This window comes from Sarcophilus harrisii, chromosome 2, assembly GCF_902635505.1.
Source record: "Sarcophilus harrisii chromosome 2, mSarHar1.11, whole genome shotgun sequence".
Lineage (NCBI taxonomy): Eukaryota > Metazoa > Chordata > Mammalia > Dasyuromorphia > Dasyuridae > Sarcophilus > Sarcophilus harrisii.
Window position 1 is genome coordinate 491,054,628 of NC_045427.1, and position 17,411 is coordinate 491,072,038.

The window sequence follows — 17,411 nt, forward strand, 5'->3', positions numbered from 1 at the left end:
ACCCAACAAAGTAGATAAATCTTTAGTTAATTTGATTAGAAAAAGGAAAGGAAAAAAACAAATTACCAGCATCAAAAATGGAAAGGGTGAACTTAATACGAATGAAAAAAATTAAAGCAATAATTTGGAGCTATTTTGATCAACTGTATGGCAGCAAATCTGATAATCTAACCAAAATAGAAGAATATTTACAAAAATATAAATTGTTCAGATTGACAGAAGATGAAATAAATTACTTAAATAGTCCCATTTTAGAAAAAGAAATTGAACAAGTCTCAATGATTTTCCTAAGAAGAAATCTCCAGGGCCACATGAATTTACAAGTAAATTCTATCAAACATTTAAAGAACAATTAATTCAAATCCTATGTAGACACTTTGGAAAAATAGGTAAAGGAATCCTGTCAAATTGCTTTTATGACATAAATATGTTAGTGATACCTAAACCAGGAAGAGTAAAAACAGAGAAAGAAAATTACAAACCAATCTCCCTAATGAATATTGATGCAAAAAGCAAAGAAATTATGACAATTTATCAGCAGAATAATATACTATGAGTGAGTGGGATTTATACCAGGAATGTAGAACCAGTTAAATATCAGGAACACTATTGTCATAATCAATCATATAAATAACAAAACCAATAGAAATCATATGATAATCTTAATAGATGCAGAAAAAGTTTCTGACAAAATACAGCACCCATTCTTATTAAAAACATTAGGCTGCACAGAGATAGAGTTTTCCTTAAAATAATAAGGAATAGCAAGCATTATTTGGCTTTTTAAAATAATAACTTTTTATTTTAAAAAATATGCAAAGATAGTTTTCAAGATTCACTTTTTAAAAAAATTTATTTTAATAGCCTTTTATTTACAGGTTATATGTATGGGTAACTTTACAGCATTGACAATTGCCAAACCTCTTGTTCCAATTTTTCCCCTCCTTTCCCCCACTCCCTCCCACAGATGGCAGGATCACCAGTAGATGTTAAATATATTAAAATATAAATTAGATACCCAATAAGTATACATGATCAAACCTTCATTTTTCTGTACAAAAAGAATCGGACTCTGAAATATTGTGCAATTAGCCTGTGAAAGAAATAAAAAATGCAGGTGGGCAAAAATAAAGGGATTGGGAATCCAATGTAATGGTTCTTAGTCATCTCCCAGAATTCTTTTGCTGGGTGTAGCTGGTTCAGTTCTTACTGTTCCATTGGAACTGATTTGATTCATCTCATTGCTGGGGATGGCCAGGTCCATCAGAATTGGTCATCATATAGTGTTGTTGTTGAAGTGGTCATCATATAGTGTTGTTGTTGAAGTATATAATGATCTGTCCCTGCTCATTTCACTCAGCATCAGTTCATGTAAGTCTCTCCAGGCCTTTCTGAAATCATCCTGCTGATCATTTCTTACCGAACAATAATATTCCATAATATTCATATACCGTAATTTATTCAACCATTCTCCAATTGATGGGCATCCACTCAGTTTCCAGTTTCTGCCCACTACGAAGAGGGCTGCCACAAACATTCATGCACATACAGATTCCTTCCCCTTCTTTATGATCTCTTTGGGATATAAGCCCAGTAGTAACACTGCTGGATCAAAGGGTATGCACAGTTTGATAACTTTTTGAGCATAGTTCCAAATTGCTCTCCAGAATGGTTGGATTCGTTCACAACTCCACCAACAATGCATCAATGTTCCAGTTTTCCCGCATCCCCTCCAACATGCCACATTATCTTTCCCTGTCATTCTAGCCAGTCTGACAGGAGTGTAGTGGTATCTCAGAGTTGTCTTAATTTGCATTTCTCTGATTAATAATGACTTGGAGCATCTTTTCATATGGCTAGAAATAGTTTCAATTTTCTTCATCTGAGAATTGTCTGTTCATATCCTTTGACCATTTTTCAATTGGAGAATGGCTTGATTTTTTATAAATTAGAGTTAATTCTCTATATATTTTGGAAATGAGGCCTTTATCAGAACCTTTGACTGTAAAAATATTTTCCCAGTTTATTGCTTCCCTTCTAATCTTGTCAGCATTAGTTTTGTTTGTACAAAAACTTTTCAGTTTGGTATAATCAAAATTTTCTATTTTGTGATAAGAAATGCTCTCTAGTTCTTCTTTGGTCATAAATTCCTTCCTCTTCCACAAGTCTGAAAGGTAAACTATCCTGTGTTCCTCTAATTTATTTATAATCTTATTCTTTATGCCTAGGTCATGAACCCATTTTAACCTTATTTTGGTGTACGGTGTTAAGTGTGGGTCGATGCCTAGTTTCTGCCATACTAGTTTCCAATTTTCCCAGCAATTTTTGTCAAACAGTAAGTTCTTATCCCAAAAGCTGGGGTCTTTGGGTTTGTCAAACACTAGGTTGCTATAATTATTGACTTCAACATTCACTTTTGCAAAATCTTGTGTTCCAATTTTTTTCTCTCTCCCTTTCCACCACCCTCTTCCCTAGACAACAAGTAACCCAATATATGATAAATATGTGTAATTCTTCTATACATATTTTCCCAATTATCATGATGTACAAGAAAAACCAGATTAAAAAGGAAAAAATGAGAAAGAAAACAAAAAGCAAGCAAGCAACAGCAAAGGTGAAAATACTATGCTTTTATCCACATTCAGTCTCCATAGTTTTCTCTCTGGATGTGACTGGCACTTTTCATCACAAGTCTATTGTAATTTCCTTGAATCACTTCATTGTTGAAAAGAGCCACGTCCATCAAAATTGAACATTGCATAATTTTGTTGTTGCTGTTTACAATGTTCTCTTGGTTCTACTCACTTCACTTAGCATCAGTTCAAGTAAGTCTCTCCAAGCCACTCTGAAATTATCCTGCTGATAGTTTCTTATAGACCAATAATATTCCACAGCATTCATATACAATAATTATTTGACCATTCTCTGGCTGATGGGTATCCAGTCAGTTTCCAGTTCCTTGCCAAACAAGGGCTGCTACAAACATTTTTTCACATGTGGATCTTTTTCCCTTTTTGATTATATCTTTGGGATACAAGCCAAATAAAGATGCTACTGGATCAAAGGGTATACACAGTTTGATAGCCCTTTGGATATAGTCCCATATTGCTCTCCAGAATGACTGGATCATTTCACAATTCCACTCACATTGTATTAGTGTTCCCATTTTCCCACATTCCCTCCAACATTTATTATTATATTTTTCTGTAATCGTAGCCAATCTGATAGGTGTATAGTGGTACCTTAGAGTTTTCTTAATTTGCATTTCTCTGATCAATAGTGATTTAGTGCATTTTTTCATATGACTAGAAATGATTTTAATTTCTTCATCTGAAAATTGTCTGTTCATATCCTCGGACCATTTATCAATTGAAGAATGGCTTGTATTCTTACAAATTTGAGTCAATTCCCTATATATTTTAGAATCGAGGCCTTTATCAAAACCCTATGGTGTGAAAAAAAAATTTCCAGTGTTTTGCTTCCCTTCTAATCTTGTCTACATTGGTTTTATTTGTATAAAAACTTTTTAACTTAATAGAATCAAATTTATCTATTTTAGCAAGCATTATTTGTAATGGAAAGAAGCTAAGTGCATTTCCAATAAAATCAGGGGTGAAACAAGAATACCCATTATCATCACTCTTATTCAGTATTGTAATAGAATTGTTGGCTTAGGAATAAGAAAAGAAAAAGAAATTAAAGGAATTAGAATACACAATGAAAAGATAAAACTATTATTCTTTGAAGTTGATATGATGATATACTTAACGAATTCTAGAAAATTATCCAAAAGCTACTCAAAACAATTAGCAGCTTTATCAAAGTTTCAGGCTATAAAATAAACTCATAAATCATCAGTATTTATGCATTACTGACAAAGCCTAGCATCAAGAGATAGAAAGACAAATTCCATTTTAAAAAACTGTAGACAAATAACATATTTGGGTGTCTACCTGCAAAGAGAAACGTAGGAACTATATGAACAGAATTACAAAACACATCTCATACAAATGAAGTCAGATCTAAGCAACTGGAAAAATATCAGTTGCTCATGGGTAGGTCAAGCTAACATAATAAAAAGGACAATTCTCCCTAAATTGGTCTACTTGTTCAGTGGCATACCAATCATATTGCCAAAAATTATTTTATAGAGCTAGAAAAAATAATAACAAAGTTCATTTGAAAGAATAAAAAGTTAAGAATACCAAGGGACTAAATTAATGAAAAAAATAAAGAGAATAGTTAGCTTAGCAATATCAGACCTAAAATCCTATTATAATGCAGTAGTCATCAAAACCACTTGGTACTGGCTAAGAAATAGAGTGGTCAATCAGTGGAATAGATTAGATGTACATGATACAGTAATCAAGGTTTATAGTAATTTGGTATTTGTAAGGGGAAGGTTGAAGTCTTCCACTAATATAGTTTTTCTGTTTATTTCTTCCTGTAACTGGCTTATATCTTTTCTAAGAATTTTGATGCTTTACCAATTGGTGCATATACATTTTATATCGTTATTATTTATTTATGGTACCCTTTAATAAGAAGTGGTTTCTTTCCTTATCTCTTTTAATTAGATCTATTTTTACTTTTGTTTTATCTGAGATAAAAATTGCTACCCCTGCTTTTTTTGTTTTAGTTAATGCATAATAAATTCTGCTCCAGCCTTTTTTACTTTTCTTCATATGTAATTTTCTATTTCAAATGTGTTTCTTGTAATCAACATATTGTAGGATTCTGTTTTTTAATCCATTTTATGGGAGAGTTTATCCCAGTCACATTCACAGTTAAGATTACTAGCTCTATATTTCCCTCCATTCTATTTTCTCTCTTGTGTATACTTTTGTTCTCTTTTTCCACCTTCTCCTTCTTAGTAGTATTTTGTTTCTAACCCACCCGACCCTCTGCCTGCCCTCCATTCTCTCACCTATCCTCCCTTCTCTTAACCTTTCTTCTAGAAACTTCTAGAAGTTTCTTCCTTCCCTTCTATTCAGCCCCTTCCTTTTCTTTCCCCTTTTTCTTCCTACTTATTTATAGGGTAAGATAAATTTCCATACCCAATTAAATGATTGTCATTCATTCCATGGCTGAATAAGTTATGATATATGAATGTTATGGAATATTATTGTTCTGTAAGAAATGATCAGCAGGATGATTTCAGGGAGGTTTGGAGAGACTTACATGAACTGATGCTAAGTGAAGTAAGTAGAGCTAGGAGATCATTGTACATAACAACAACAAGATTATACGATGATCTATTCTGATAGATATGGCTCTTTTCAACAATGAGGTGATTCAGGTCAGTTCCAATGGTCTTGTGATGAAGAGAGCCATCTGCACCCAGAGAGACTGTGGGGACTGAGTGTGGATCACAACATAGTGTTTTCACCGTTTTTGTTGTTGTTTGCTTGCATTTTGTTTTCTCTCTCTCTCTCTCTCTTTGCTTTTTGCTTTGATTTTTCTTGTGCAGCATGATAATTGTGGAAATATGTATAGAAAAATTGAACATATTTAATATATAGTGAAGTATTTGCTGTCTAGGGAAGAGGGGGAAGGGAAAAATTTGGAACACAAGTAAATATCATTTTCCCATCTAGAGATGTAAAAAGTTCAACCTTTAAATATCTCTCTCTCTCTCTCTCTCTCTCTCTCTCTCTCTCTCTCTCTCTTTCTCTCTCTCTCTCCTCCCTCCTGTTTACCATTATATGCTTATCTTGAGTCCTGTGTTTGAATATGAAATTTTCTGCTTAGTTCTGCTTTTTTTTTCAATAGAAATGATTGAAAGTCTTTTATTTCATTACAATCCATTTCCTCCCCTGAAAAATTTTGCTCAGTCTCACTGGGTAGTTAATTTTTGGTTGTTACCCCAGGTCCTTCGCCTTTTGGTATATGGTATTCTAGGTCCTCTTATCCTTTAATTCATCAATCATTTCTGTAAAGAGATCCCACAAGGAAAAACCGCAAGGAACATTGTTACAAAACTCCAAACCTATAATTTCAAACTTCTAGATGCTGGGTAATCCCGACTGTTGCTCCTTGGTACTTGAATTGTTTTTATCTGGCAGCTTGTAGTATTTTTACATTGAGATTTTAGTTTTGGAATTTTGCAACAATGCTTCTTGGGGTTTTTCCTTGTGAGATCTCTTTCTAGAAGTGATTGATAGATTCTTTCAATAATTATTTCCCCTCTGTTTCTAGCATCTCAGGGCAGTTTATCTTGATGATCTCTTGAAGAATGCTATCCAGGTTCTTCTTTTTGGTCATGGCCTTCAGGTAGACCAATAATTTTTAAAATTATTTCTCCTGGATCTCTTTTCCAGGTATACTGTTTTCCCAAGTATTTTACATTTTCTTCCATTTTTTCATTCTTTTTATTTTGTTTGACTGATTCTTGTTATCCCATAGAGTCATTAACTTCCATTTATCCCATTCAAATTTTTAATGTGTGATTTTCTTCAGTTAGCTTTTTATATGTTTTTCCATTTAATTAATTCCACTTTTCCAGGAGTAATTTCTTTGGATTTTTTTATTTGGTTTATTGTGATTTTTAAGGAATTGATTTCTTCAGTGGATTTCTTTTTTGAATTTTTCCAATTGTATTTTTTAAGGAATTGTTTTCTTCAATTTTTTCCTTCCTTTTCTAAGCTTTGACTCTTTTGCATACCTGTCATTTCTTTTCTCATTGTTTTCTTCTACCTCTCTTATTTACCTTTTTAAAATCTTTTATGAGCACTTCCAAGAAGCCTCTTTGGGCTTGAGACCAATTCATATCATTATTTAATATTTTCTCTGTGAACATTTTGTCCTCATCTAAGTGTGGTCTTCCCTGTTACCACAGTAACTTTCTATGGTTAGGAATCTTTTCTGTTTTTTGCTAATTTTTTTTCCCTTCTCAAATAAATTTCTTCATTATAACTATAGAGGGGTCAGTTTCATTAATTTTTTCTTATTGACATTGTTGTGGTAATTGTCTATATTGACTTCCTAATTCTATTTTTATTATTCTGCATTAATCCATAAAAGTCTTCTCAGGTGTTTCTGATTTTTTTATGCATGTTATTTCTTATAGCACAACAATATTTAATTGAATTTCTTGTTTCATAATTTGTTTAAACATTCTTCAATTGATGAGAATCAATTTTGTTCCCACTTCTTTGTTACTAATAAAAAAAAAATCTGCCCTAAGTATTTTCATGTATATGGGACTTTTATGTCTTTGATCTTCTGGAGGGGTGTGGGGGGGTGATATCTCTAGTAGTGGGACTTCTAGGTCAAAGGATATTGACATAAAATCATTCAGCATAATTTCAATATGATCTCCAGAATGGTTGGACCACTTTACAACTCTACCAACACAATATCAGTATGCCATTCTTTCTACTGCCCCTTTAACATTGATTATTTTCATCATTTGTCATCTTTGTTAATTTGTTAGTTGTGAGTTGGGTTGTTGAGGATTGTTTTTGTTTTCATTTTCCTTAATATTATTTATTTAGGTCAATATTTTTTGCTTTTTAAAAACAGCTTGCAACTCTTTTAAGTGCCATTTTTCATATGTTTTGACTAACTAGTCCATTGGGGGATAACATCATTGATCTTAAATATTTAGACTTCTTATTGCTATTTAACCCCATTTCTTCTTCTTTTTTTGGGGGGGGGGAATGGGATATTATCATTTATATACAGTAAAGCAAACATAATGGAGGCATGTTTTCATTTAGTTGCTAGGTTGAAGAATTTGTTGAAAAGTCAGTGTTAAGAAAAACTGCCACCTGTTATAAGGCAGAAATAGAAGGTAGGGGCTGGAGTTATGGGACAAAAAGTTTTTGAAGTTGTCCCTCTGTGACCTTAAACCCTCCAGGAAAGACATTTTCACTGTTAAAACTGAGGAATGATTCTTTCAACATAGTACAAAAATACCTAAGGGGTTTCTCTTCCTGTTTTCAGGCTTTTAAAAGTGAATTGAGGTAACTAGGTGCTCCCAGAGAATAAAGACTCCTCCTCTTTTTGCCCTGACATTACCTTCCTATAGCTTTTAAAATGTAAAACTTTGTTGCACAACATAAATCATTTATTGGACATTTGCAAGGAACTTCTCTTTTAAGATCTTGTCTTTGGTAGGGAATATGAGCAGAAAGGTAAGCATTTCCTTGGAAGTCAGAAAAACTGGAAATTCAACAGAACTTTGGTTATCTGAGTGACCAGTTCTTTTAGGGAAGCAACTGAGCATCCCAGAAAGAAATGGATCCATTCATGTTGGGTGATCTAATGGGACAATGATGGGGAACTGATTATACAATGTAATTATAGGATTACTCAAGAAAAAGAAGTGAAAGTATTTGAGAGCTAGGTGAGGAATTCATGTGCTGGATATGACTTCGGCCCAGGAGAAAGTTCCTAGGAAGAGATAGAGAAGGGAATTATTGTCAGAAAGTGTTGTCATATGGGTTTGGTGGTGGTTAACATGAATTTCAGTGATGATGGAGAATAAAGATGAGGGTAGAAAGCCAATAGAATAAAGATCCATATTCCATCATTCCCCGAAATTGAGAAATTGTGTTAAGTATCTTCAGGAAGATAAGTGGAAATGGTAATGTTAATGGTAATTGGTAATATGATAAGTGTATGGTATGCATGCTAGTATGGCAAATTGCAATTGGTAATGGTAATTGACTCTTAAAATTCCAGATTTAGACCTAATTCTCTTCCCTGAACTCTAATATCCTCTTCATAGTTCCTAGCTCTAAAGCTCCTCAACAGTCTTACCCCAATCCCCATCAATCAGCCCACTTCACAATCTCCACAGTATACCATACAAAGATTTTTTGGAGAAAAGAAAATAAATAAAGAGAAAGGGATAATCCAAAAGGAGAGGGTAACAGGAAAGGAGCAAAAAGGATGCTTATTAATAAGATAGGACAATTAAAATATATCCCTGAAGGGAAGGAAATGTTACTCTTTCTGACTTCTTCACTTTAAACATTTGCTTTGAAGAAATATTTTAAGATAGATAGAACCCAAACACAGCTAGGATCTCATAGTTCCTGGGACTTAGTGAAGTCTCATACTGATTCACATTGATACCAAATTACACAATTGAATCTCAGGGCTTTTATGCCTAGATCTCCAAAGAGCCACAATTTCAAGAAATAGTTCCATATTTAACTGTAACAGACCTGCAGGCCAGCGTGAGCTTCCTTATGGGGCGAGCTCCTCACATTGATCTGTGGAGACAAAGCAGAGTACTAATAATGCCAGATTCCAAGACTATATTACCTATTTTTGTCACCATCCAAGAGGAGAGAAAAATATAATTCTCTGTTTTAGGAAAAGGGAAACTAAGTTGAAACTCTTTTCATCCCATAGAATTTTTCCAGTTACAGTTTAAAAGAAGGGGGAGATACAAGTTTAGAGAACTTACCATATCTGGTGAAGTATACAATGTTTTCTTCATTAAGATTATTGTTTAAACAAAGTTCCTTAAATTTCTTTTTGATTTCTTCTTTCACATCTGGGTGGCGGGCTGTAGGTAGGATGAAAATTGAAATGTATGCTAAATCTCTCTCACTGAATAATATAGAGGGGACAGGCTGACTGGCTGGACATGGGGAAAGTGGATAATTTAAGTAATTCAGCTGTCACACACCCAGGGACAAATTAATATGGTCTCTTATGCTTTGGTAAAAAGGAAGGGGAAGAATATCTTCTATTGGTTATGGAGATAAGATCAGGAGACACTGGGGGTCAGACTAATCTTCTGGCTGGCCTGACCCCAAGAAGTGGAAAAGGAGAAATTACTCTAAGAGAAATCCTATAGCTCACTCCTCATCTCAGTTCATTAGAAGAGAATTCACTATATTGCAATGATCATAACATTAGAACCATAAGGCATCTTAGTGATCATCTAGTCCAAGTTCTTAATCATTGCTTTTGAAATGTCAATAAAGCATTAAGAACAGCATAGCTGTAGAAGAGAATTTTAAAAATTTCTACTTAGTTTATTATTCCTTCCCCTGCAATGTTTTTCCTATAATCTCTGACCATATTACCTCTATCATCAAGTCCTGTCTCCCCAATAAAGACTAACCTGATGTCCTCAAATAGAGATGATCAGATTATCTTTCTTTTTTTCTGAACTCTCCTCTTTCAACACTTTGTTCATATATTGTCTTACATTTTTAATTCTTGGGCTGACCTCAGTTTATCCTTACCTGATCTCCACAACCAATAGAAGATGTTTTCCCCTCCTTTCTGCCCAGACATAAGACCTCATACTAGCTAATAACTGAGAATATGGCACCTGAATTTCCCAGATCTTCCACCTTCTCCATGTCCAGACAACTAACCTATTTATATTTTCTTAAGTCATCTCAGTTGTTATTATGTCTTGGCATCCTTTGTGGACTGATATATCCATGAGGGAAATTTTTTATATAACTTAGTGTCTAAGAAAGTGATCATGCATTGCAAAGTCTTAAAAAATATTTGTGAAATTTGTTGATGAATGAAGAAATGAATATTTTCCCTTGTGCCACAAAATGAGATAATTGATAACCTGTCTCTCTGTTTTCTTTCATTTAGGTAGGGCAGGGTCTTTCTGAAAAGACACATGGGACATACAAGACTCAGAGCTGCCTTTAGAAGGCAAAGTTATCAGATCGACCAGGTTCCTGTCCTAGGAGATGTTTCTCCTAATCTTAAACATTGAATGTGACATTGGATATACTTTTGGACACCTCCAAATCTATCTACTTTTTTTCTTTTATTACTTACCTTTTCTTTTGGAATAAGGAAGAGGAGTGTTGGAGAAAGGAGCATAGAATACATACCAACGAGCATTAATACTAAAGTTACATCACTCGCATCATAGTTATATAAGGTTGCCATAATATATTCATCAGCCTTCACATGGGTGAAGTAGAAAATGTTTGCCCCCGAGTCTGTGAAAATACCAATGCACAAAGGTTAAAATTTTTTATAGCATTGAAATGAGAGAACAGACTAATGGAGTATTTGGAACTATTTCTCTGCAAAAGGTCTTTCATAGATAGTTTTGTCTCATTACTCCTCTGATATTCCTGTCAAACAGTTCTTCTGATCATAATCCCTTTTCAAAGTCATCCCTATTTCTATCCCTTTATAATCACAGAATATTAATGTTAGAGGGAATCTTGGAGCTTATTTAATCTAACCAACTTCTTTTATGTATAGAAAGGCTGAGAATCAGAGACAGTAAGAGATTTTTAAAAATGATTATATATTCTCATTTATACTTACATATTGATACATACTGATTCTCTTTGTCTGTCTTGTGACTTTCCAGAAAGTGCCAAATACATTTGTCATTTTTCCTGGAAATAAAGGTTAGTATTGTAATCTCATGCTTTTGTAGTGGATTAACTTTTAAAAACATATCTAAGATAAGAGTTCTTAACTACACAAAATATCATCAGATGGAAAATGTTGAAATTTGATTATATAAACTTTAGCTTTTGCCCAAACAAAATCAATGCAGCAAAAATTAGAAGGGAATTTTAACTGAAGAAGAAAAAAGATTTGCAGCAAAGTTATTTTGCAAAGGGCTAGTATCCAATGTAGAATAAGAAGAGAAGCCATTCCCAATTGATAAATGATCAAAGGACTTAATTAGGCAATTCTTTAAAGAAGAAATGAAAGCCATCAAGAATTTTAAAGAAAAATGCTCCAAATCATCACTAATAAGGAAAATGAAAATTAAAGCATCTTTGAGGTTCCATTTCTACATATCAGATTGACAAAGATGATTAAAATAACAATTTTTGGGATTTTAGGAGTATACGCTAAATACACTGTTGGTAGAGCTAGGAATTATGATACTATTCATTTCAGAAAATAATTTAGTTTTGTGCTCCAAAAGTCATTAAGTATATCCACAAATACTACTATGATTTATGTAGTCCAAAAGAAATGGACTATATATGGAAAATTCAAAGAACCCATATATACAAAATATTTGTAGCTTCATTTTTTCCTAGAAAGAACTGACAACTAAGCAAGTATCTAATTGGTTAGAGAAAGGCTTGACAAATTTTGAATGTAATCGAATATTAGTACAATATTAAAAAAAGGGAATTGGTTCAGAGAAACCTAGGAATAAAAGTGAGAACCAAGGGAGTAATTGAAGTGTTATGATATATATTATTATAAAGAAAAGAAACTATGAAAGACTTGAAAATTCTGAGGAATTTCAGGGAATTTCAGGGAACTGATAATGAAACATGCTTCCTATCTCAATACAAAACATTAGAAACAAGTGGAGATTATGACATACATTTTCACATATGGCAACATGTGGATTTTACTTTTTTATTTATGCTTATTTATTACAAGAGATGGTTTAAGTTTTGTGAGTATGAAAAAATAAGTGAGAACATTGAGGCTACGGTAATGCTTAAAAAAGACAAATGGAAAAGAGCATCAATGAAGCATTTAAAAGAAGAGGGGAAAATATATATATAGCTTTAGAGGGCAATACAAACAGCATATTTTTGAAATTAATACACTGATTTTGTTATATATCTTAAAAAAGGAAACAAAATTAGATGTTATTGGAATTCAGAATTTCAAATGCAATTCACTTTTTCTACTCTTTATATGTGGGAATGTTCAAGTTGGCCAGTGTTTGTCAAGTTTAGAATAACAAAAAATTAAAATAAGAACACTTTCATTTTTATAGAGATAATTTAAATTTCAATCTAGAATCCAAAACACCACAAAATTTACCCATAATTTTTTAGGCCTTACAATAATGGGATTACTGAATTTGCTTTGTACTTCTCAAATTAGACTAAATTCACAATTCTGTTTAGCCTAGTAGTTGTTGTTTGGTCGTTTCAGTCATGTCTTTCTCTTTGTAACCACATTTTGTGATTTTCTTGGCAAAGATACTGGGATAGTTTGCCATTTCCTTCTCCAGTTCATTTTATAGATGAAAAAACTGAGGCAAACAGGGTTAAGTGAGTTACATAGGGTTACACAGCTAATATGTGTCTTAGACCAGAATTGAACTCAGGAAGATGAGTCTTTATGATTCCAAGCATAGTTCTCTATCTACTGGGATAGAGTATAGAATATATTTTAATTCATCTTGTTTATTTGAAAATCTCTAATTTATGTTCAGTGTTTTTGGACTAGAATATTCAAGTAGACTGAATACTTCTTTTTCCAGTAATTTGGCAAAAAGAGAATGGGAATTTTTGGAAAGGAATTGAATCATGAGAAGAGCAGTACAGTTGAATTCAAAAGACCTATTTCAAGTCATAGTATTGCCATTACTAACCATATAACTTTGGGTATATTTGGGTATAACAACTCAATATTACATTCATTGTTCTAATCTATAAAACAGAAATAGCAATACTTATATTGTATATTTTAAGGGGTTATTGGGAGAAGATACTGTTTTAATATTAATTACTAGAAAATTGCTGTCATTACTATGATCTCATGTTATCTCCTAATTCCAGGAAAATGAAAAGATTCTTGTTTCCCTATCTTACACCTTTAATAGAGACTGAATTGTAATAATTAGTTCAATCCCAGTCAGTTACTAATAAAGATAGATCAGGTTTAGCTTTTTTCCCCCTACTATCTTTCATTGCTCAGAGTTAAGGATCTGGGAGGGCTGTTTTTTTCCCCCCACACCTCCTTTTCTGATGTGAACAAAGACTTTCAGAACCTATTGAATGAAGATGAAATCCTTGATATAATTGTCAGGATCTAAGAATGATGTATGCCTCTGTTGGATCCCAATACAAAGATTCTCCTTCTCTTTCCACTTCTGTCTTTTTACTATTAGGAGACACCCTGTGTTCCAGAGCTAAGCTGGCCCTAAGTTTAGTATACAACAACAATTTACTCTCTGGATGAACACTGCTACAGCTAAATCCCAGAAGAGGATGAAGCCAACCCCACGTGGATTTAGACAAGCACCTGCAGGAACTATGTTTTGGTCATGAAGTCTGGCTAAAAATAGGCTTTTTTAAAAAATTAGGCTTCATTGTTATTGTTACCCCTCACTGGGGGTGCTTTGTCTAGCTACAATTATATGTATCAACTCTTAGCCTCATTACCTTGAGTCTCCTCCCAGAGGAGATCTTATGGTATGTATGTTTAGTTTCACTTCTCCAACACAGAATAAACAAAGTTTTTTTGATTATAACCTCTGTGAGCAATTTGGTTTTTTATTTTATTTTTCAGAGTTGATGATATAATCTTTGTGGCTATTTAATCATTTGTTTTCAGGATTTGACACCTCTATCCCTTCTGTTTAATTCTTGTCTCTTTCTCTCCTTAGCAAAGATATCTTTAGAGATTCATCTTGTCTCGAACTGCTGGCTAGTGGCTGAGAAGTGAGTCAAGAATGGTTGGGGAACAAAGAAAACAGTGGCTCTCCCCTCTTCGTGAACCATGACTAAAAACCAAAACAAAAGAAAGCCCTGAGGCTTTGTTTAAGGTATGTTACATGTTATTATTCCATTAATTATCATATTATTAACTATAGTATAATATGTTACATATTACCACATTAATAACTGTAATATAATATAGTTATCATATTAATGTATTATATTAATTATAACAATGATTATGATATGATAAAACCTCAGTACTTTTGCTTTGGTTTTTAATTGCCTTTAAAGCTATATATAATTACAAGCAATAACCTTTAAAGATTTTTCCTTTTCAGGATTTCCTTTTATTGGTCATTTTAATGAGAGCAAACATACATCATGAGAGCCTAAACAAATTGATTTCTAGAACAATGCAAACTCAGTCTGTTTATGTTATAGTGTGATGGGTACAGCCCAGATCTGTGGCCAGGTATTTATCATCTCCTTCTTCCAGGTAACACAGGTATCACTTACCTTTCTGAAAATTCTCCATATAACTTGTCACCCTTTGCCATGATTTGGTGGAGAGAGAGTCTAAAGGGACCTCCCTTCTTGATCTTTGCTGTATTATTTGCAGCTACTGCAATAGTGTGCCAGGATCCTATAAGCTGTGGAGAAGGGAAATCACAGGTTTCAATCCTCTTCTTTTATAGAGAGGAAAATGAAGACTTCAAAATAAAGAGTGTTTCTCTTCTCATCTTACCTGGTGCATGTATGATAGTTTTTGATATGTTGGAAGCCACTCTAGACTATTAATTAAGGGTTTTAGATCTATGATATCAATTAGCCAAGTGTTGATGGACAAAGCACATTATTTCAGTGAATCAATTTGCTCATCTGCCAGATGAAGAAATAAAACTTCTGTTTTGTGCCTAAAGAAGTTATTGTGAAGACTAAATGAAATTTCCAAAAATATTACTCTATTTTTTCCTCCTAAGCATGATTCAACTTCAGTAAGATGGGAAGGGTCAGGATGAGGATTGTCACTGCATAAGAGCATCTATAGTAAGATTTTGATAGTTTGTTATCTTCCTATTTCACTAAACAAAGGCATGAACTCTGAATCTCCTCTCTATCTGTCCAAGGAATTCTCTTTTCTCTTCTCTGGCTCTGAGAGATCTTCCTAAGATATGACATGATCCACATATAGTATTCAGTCCCAGAGATTGTCCAGATCTAAACTCCAAAGCTACCATTTGGATCTTGTTGGCATCGTGGGTTTGAATATCATTTCTTAATTCAAAAACCTTGCAGTCCTTTACCTAGGAATGATAATCTTGCCCAAAAACATTCTGGGCATTTATAGATTCTTTTTCAACTGGTTTCACTAGACCCATAGGTTAAGATGACTCATATTAAAGAATAATCTCCAAGAGTCATGGAATTCTTGAGTAAGGGGTGCATTATTTTACCAACCCAGAGAATGCCCAATTGATTTAGATCATGAGAAAGGGAATTTGCAATATTTCTAATACTGATTATTTAAAAAGGGACTAGCCAGGTGTTTGTATATTTGAACTTCATTTATACCTATTACCTTCTCTACCTCCCATATCCACCCTCATATCATTTTGGACTACAAAATGAATTTAGGCATTCATATGTTCCACAAGCATGCAAGAGAAAAGCTTTGAATTAGAAGATACAAATCACATATCTTTCTTTATCCTTGCAGAAGATAATTGATTTGCATTGATAGGGGAAATCTCCTTACCTAAGAATTCCCCATACAAATGAAATCACAGATCCAGTCTCTATCTCCTATACAGAAATAATTTGAAGAGAAACACATATTTCATTTTACATCATTTCAGATTTTCAAGTGACTTCAACTATTCACATTCATTATAAGTATACAGAAGGATAGCTTTGAGTTAGAAGACACAAATTATCTCCTTTCCATCTTGTCCTCCTCTCAACATAAATGTTCCAATTTCCTTGCTTATTACCCACAAATCTCTTCCAGCCTCTGTCCACCCATCTATACCCACTTTTGTTCATTTACATTTTCATGGTGCTCCTCATGGTCATGGGTGCCTCTGACCAGGGCCAATCCTATAATTAGCAGCAGAAGCTTCATTTGCCTCATGTCAATAGCAGCTGGGACTATGAAAATAGTTCTGATGACTGTAATGGACTCTCAGTTAATCTGCTTTTATACTTTATTTTAGGATGGTGGTTCCTAAGGATATGGCATTTGGAGCCTCCTTCAAATAGTCCCAAGATACTTTGCATTGAAAATCTTATGCCAACTGTAGTCCATGAGATAACATCTCAAGAACCTTGATTGATGTGTTTCCTTACTATAAAAATTGTACATTTAGGGTTTGTAAATTTCTAAGAACAATAGACATTATCATGATGAGCCAGCTTCCTGGAATAACTGATAGATTTCAGGTAAGATTAGAAAGTGCAAATATTGTTTCAATTACTACTAGTCAGTTAACAAGTACTTATTAAAAATCTAAAGTACATAGATTCCATGGAAAAAATGCCAAAAACAAAGGCAGTTAAGTCACCCTCTGGGGGAACTTTGTCTTGTGATAGGACAATTTAATTCAACAAATATTTATTACGCATCTGCTTTGTGTTAGTTACTGAGCCAAATATGTTTAGATAACCCTCCTCATGGAACTTCTAATCAGGTACTCAATAATGCATAATGAGTTTTTTTTTTTTTTTTTTAAGAATTCTCTTAGGAACACTGACTAGTTTGGGTGGAGCACAGCAGACTAAAAGAAACAATTATAAGACAGTGCAATGATGATGTTGGCGAGGGGAAATTTCTTTGTACTTAAGGCATGAGAGATTTTGTGACTGCACTCAGATATTAATAACTCTCAGGCTGTATCTTACAGAGAAGGGAGATTCTTTTTAGACTGTGATTCTTAAAGGTGTACCTATAGAGTTAATGTACAACATGTGGAATAGGAGCAGTGAGTCTGAATGAGCTTGGGAGAGGACTGCTTTTATTGGAAT

At 33.5% G+C, this 17,411-nt stretch overlaps 1 protein-coding gene across 1 annotated transcript; it reads right to left on the bottom strand.

The window, feature by feature from the left end:
- Nucleotides 1-9,198: 9,198 nt before the first annotated feature.
- Nucleotides 9,199-16,521, bottom strand: LOC105751174 (trichosurin-like). The gene is made up of 6 exons (XM_012554033.1): nucleotides 16,438-16,521; nucleotides 14,907-15,040; nucleotides 11,278-11,351; nucleotides 10,830-10,940; nucleotides 9,422-9,523; nucleotides 9,199-9,224 (listed from the first exon to the last, which is right to left on the bottom strand). Exons 1-6 carry the CDS (start codon nucleotides 16,519-16,521, stop codon nucleotides 9,199-9,201), a joined length of 531 nt encoding a protein of 176 aa, XP_012409487.1.
- Between the last annotated feature and the right edge of the window lie 890 nt (nucleotides 16,522-17,411).

What these genes read in the sequence shown, in the direction of transcription:
- LOC105751174 (XM_012554033.1), bottom strand. Translation starts at nt 16,521, where the DNA reads ATGAGGCAAATGAAGCTTCTGCTGCTAATTATAGGATTGGCCCTGGTC. An exon ending in TATGGAGAATTTTCAGAAAG is followed by an intron (nt 11,352 to 14,906) that starts GTAAGTGATACC and finishes CTTTATTTCCAG; the next exon opens with GAAAAATGACAAATGTATTT. An exon ending in GAATCAGTATGTATCAATAT is followed by an intron (nt 10,941 to 11,277) that starts GTAAGTATAAAT and finishes GTATTTTCACAG; the next exon opens with ACTCGGGGGCAAACATTTTC.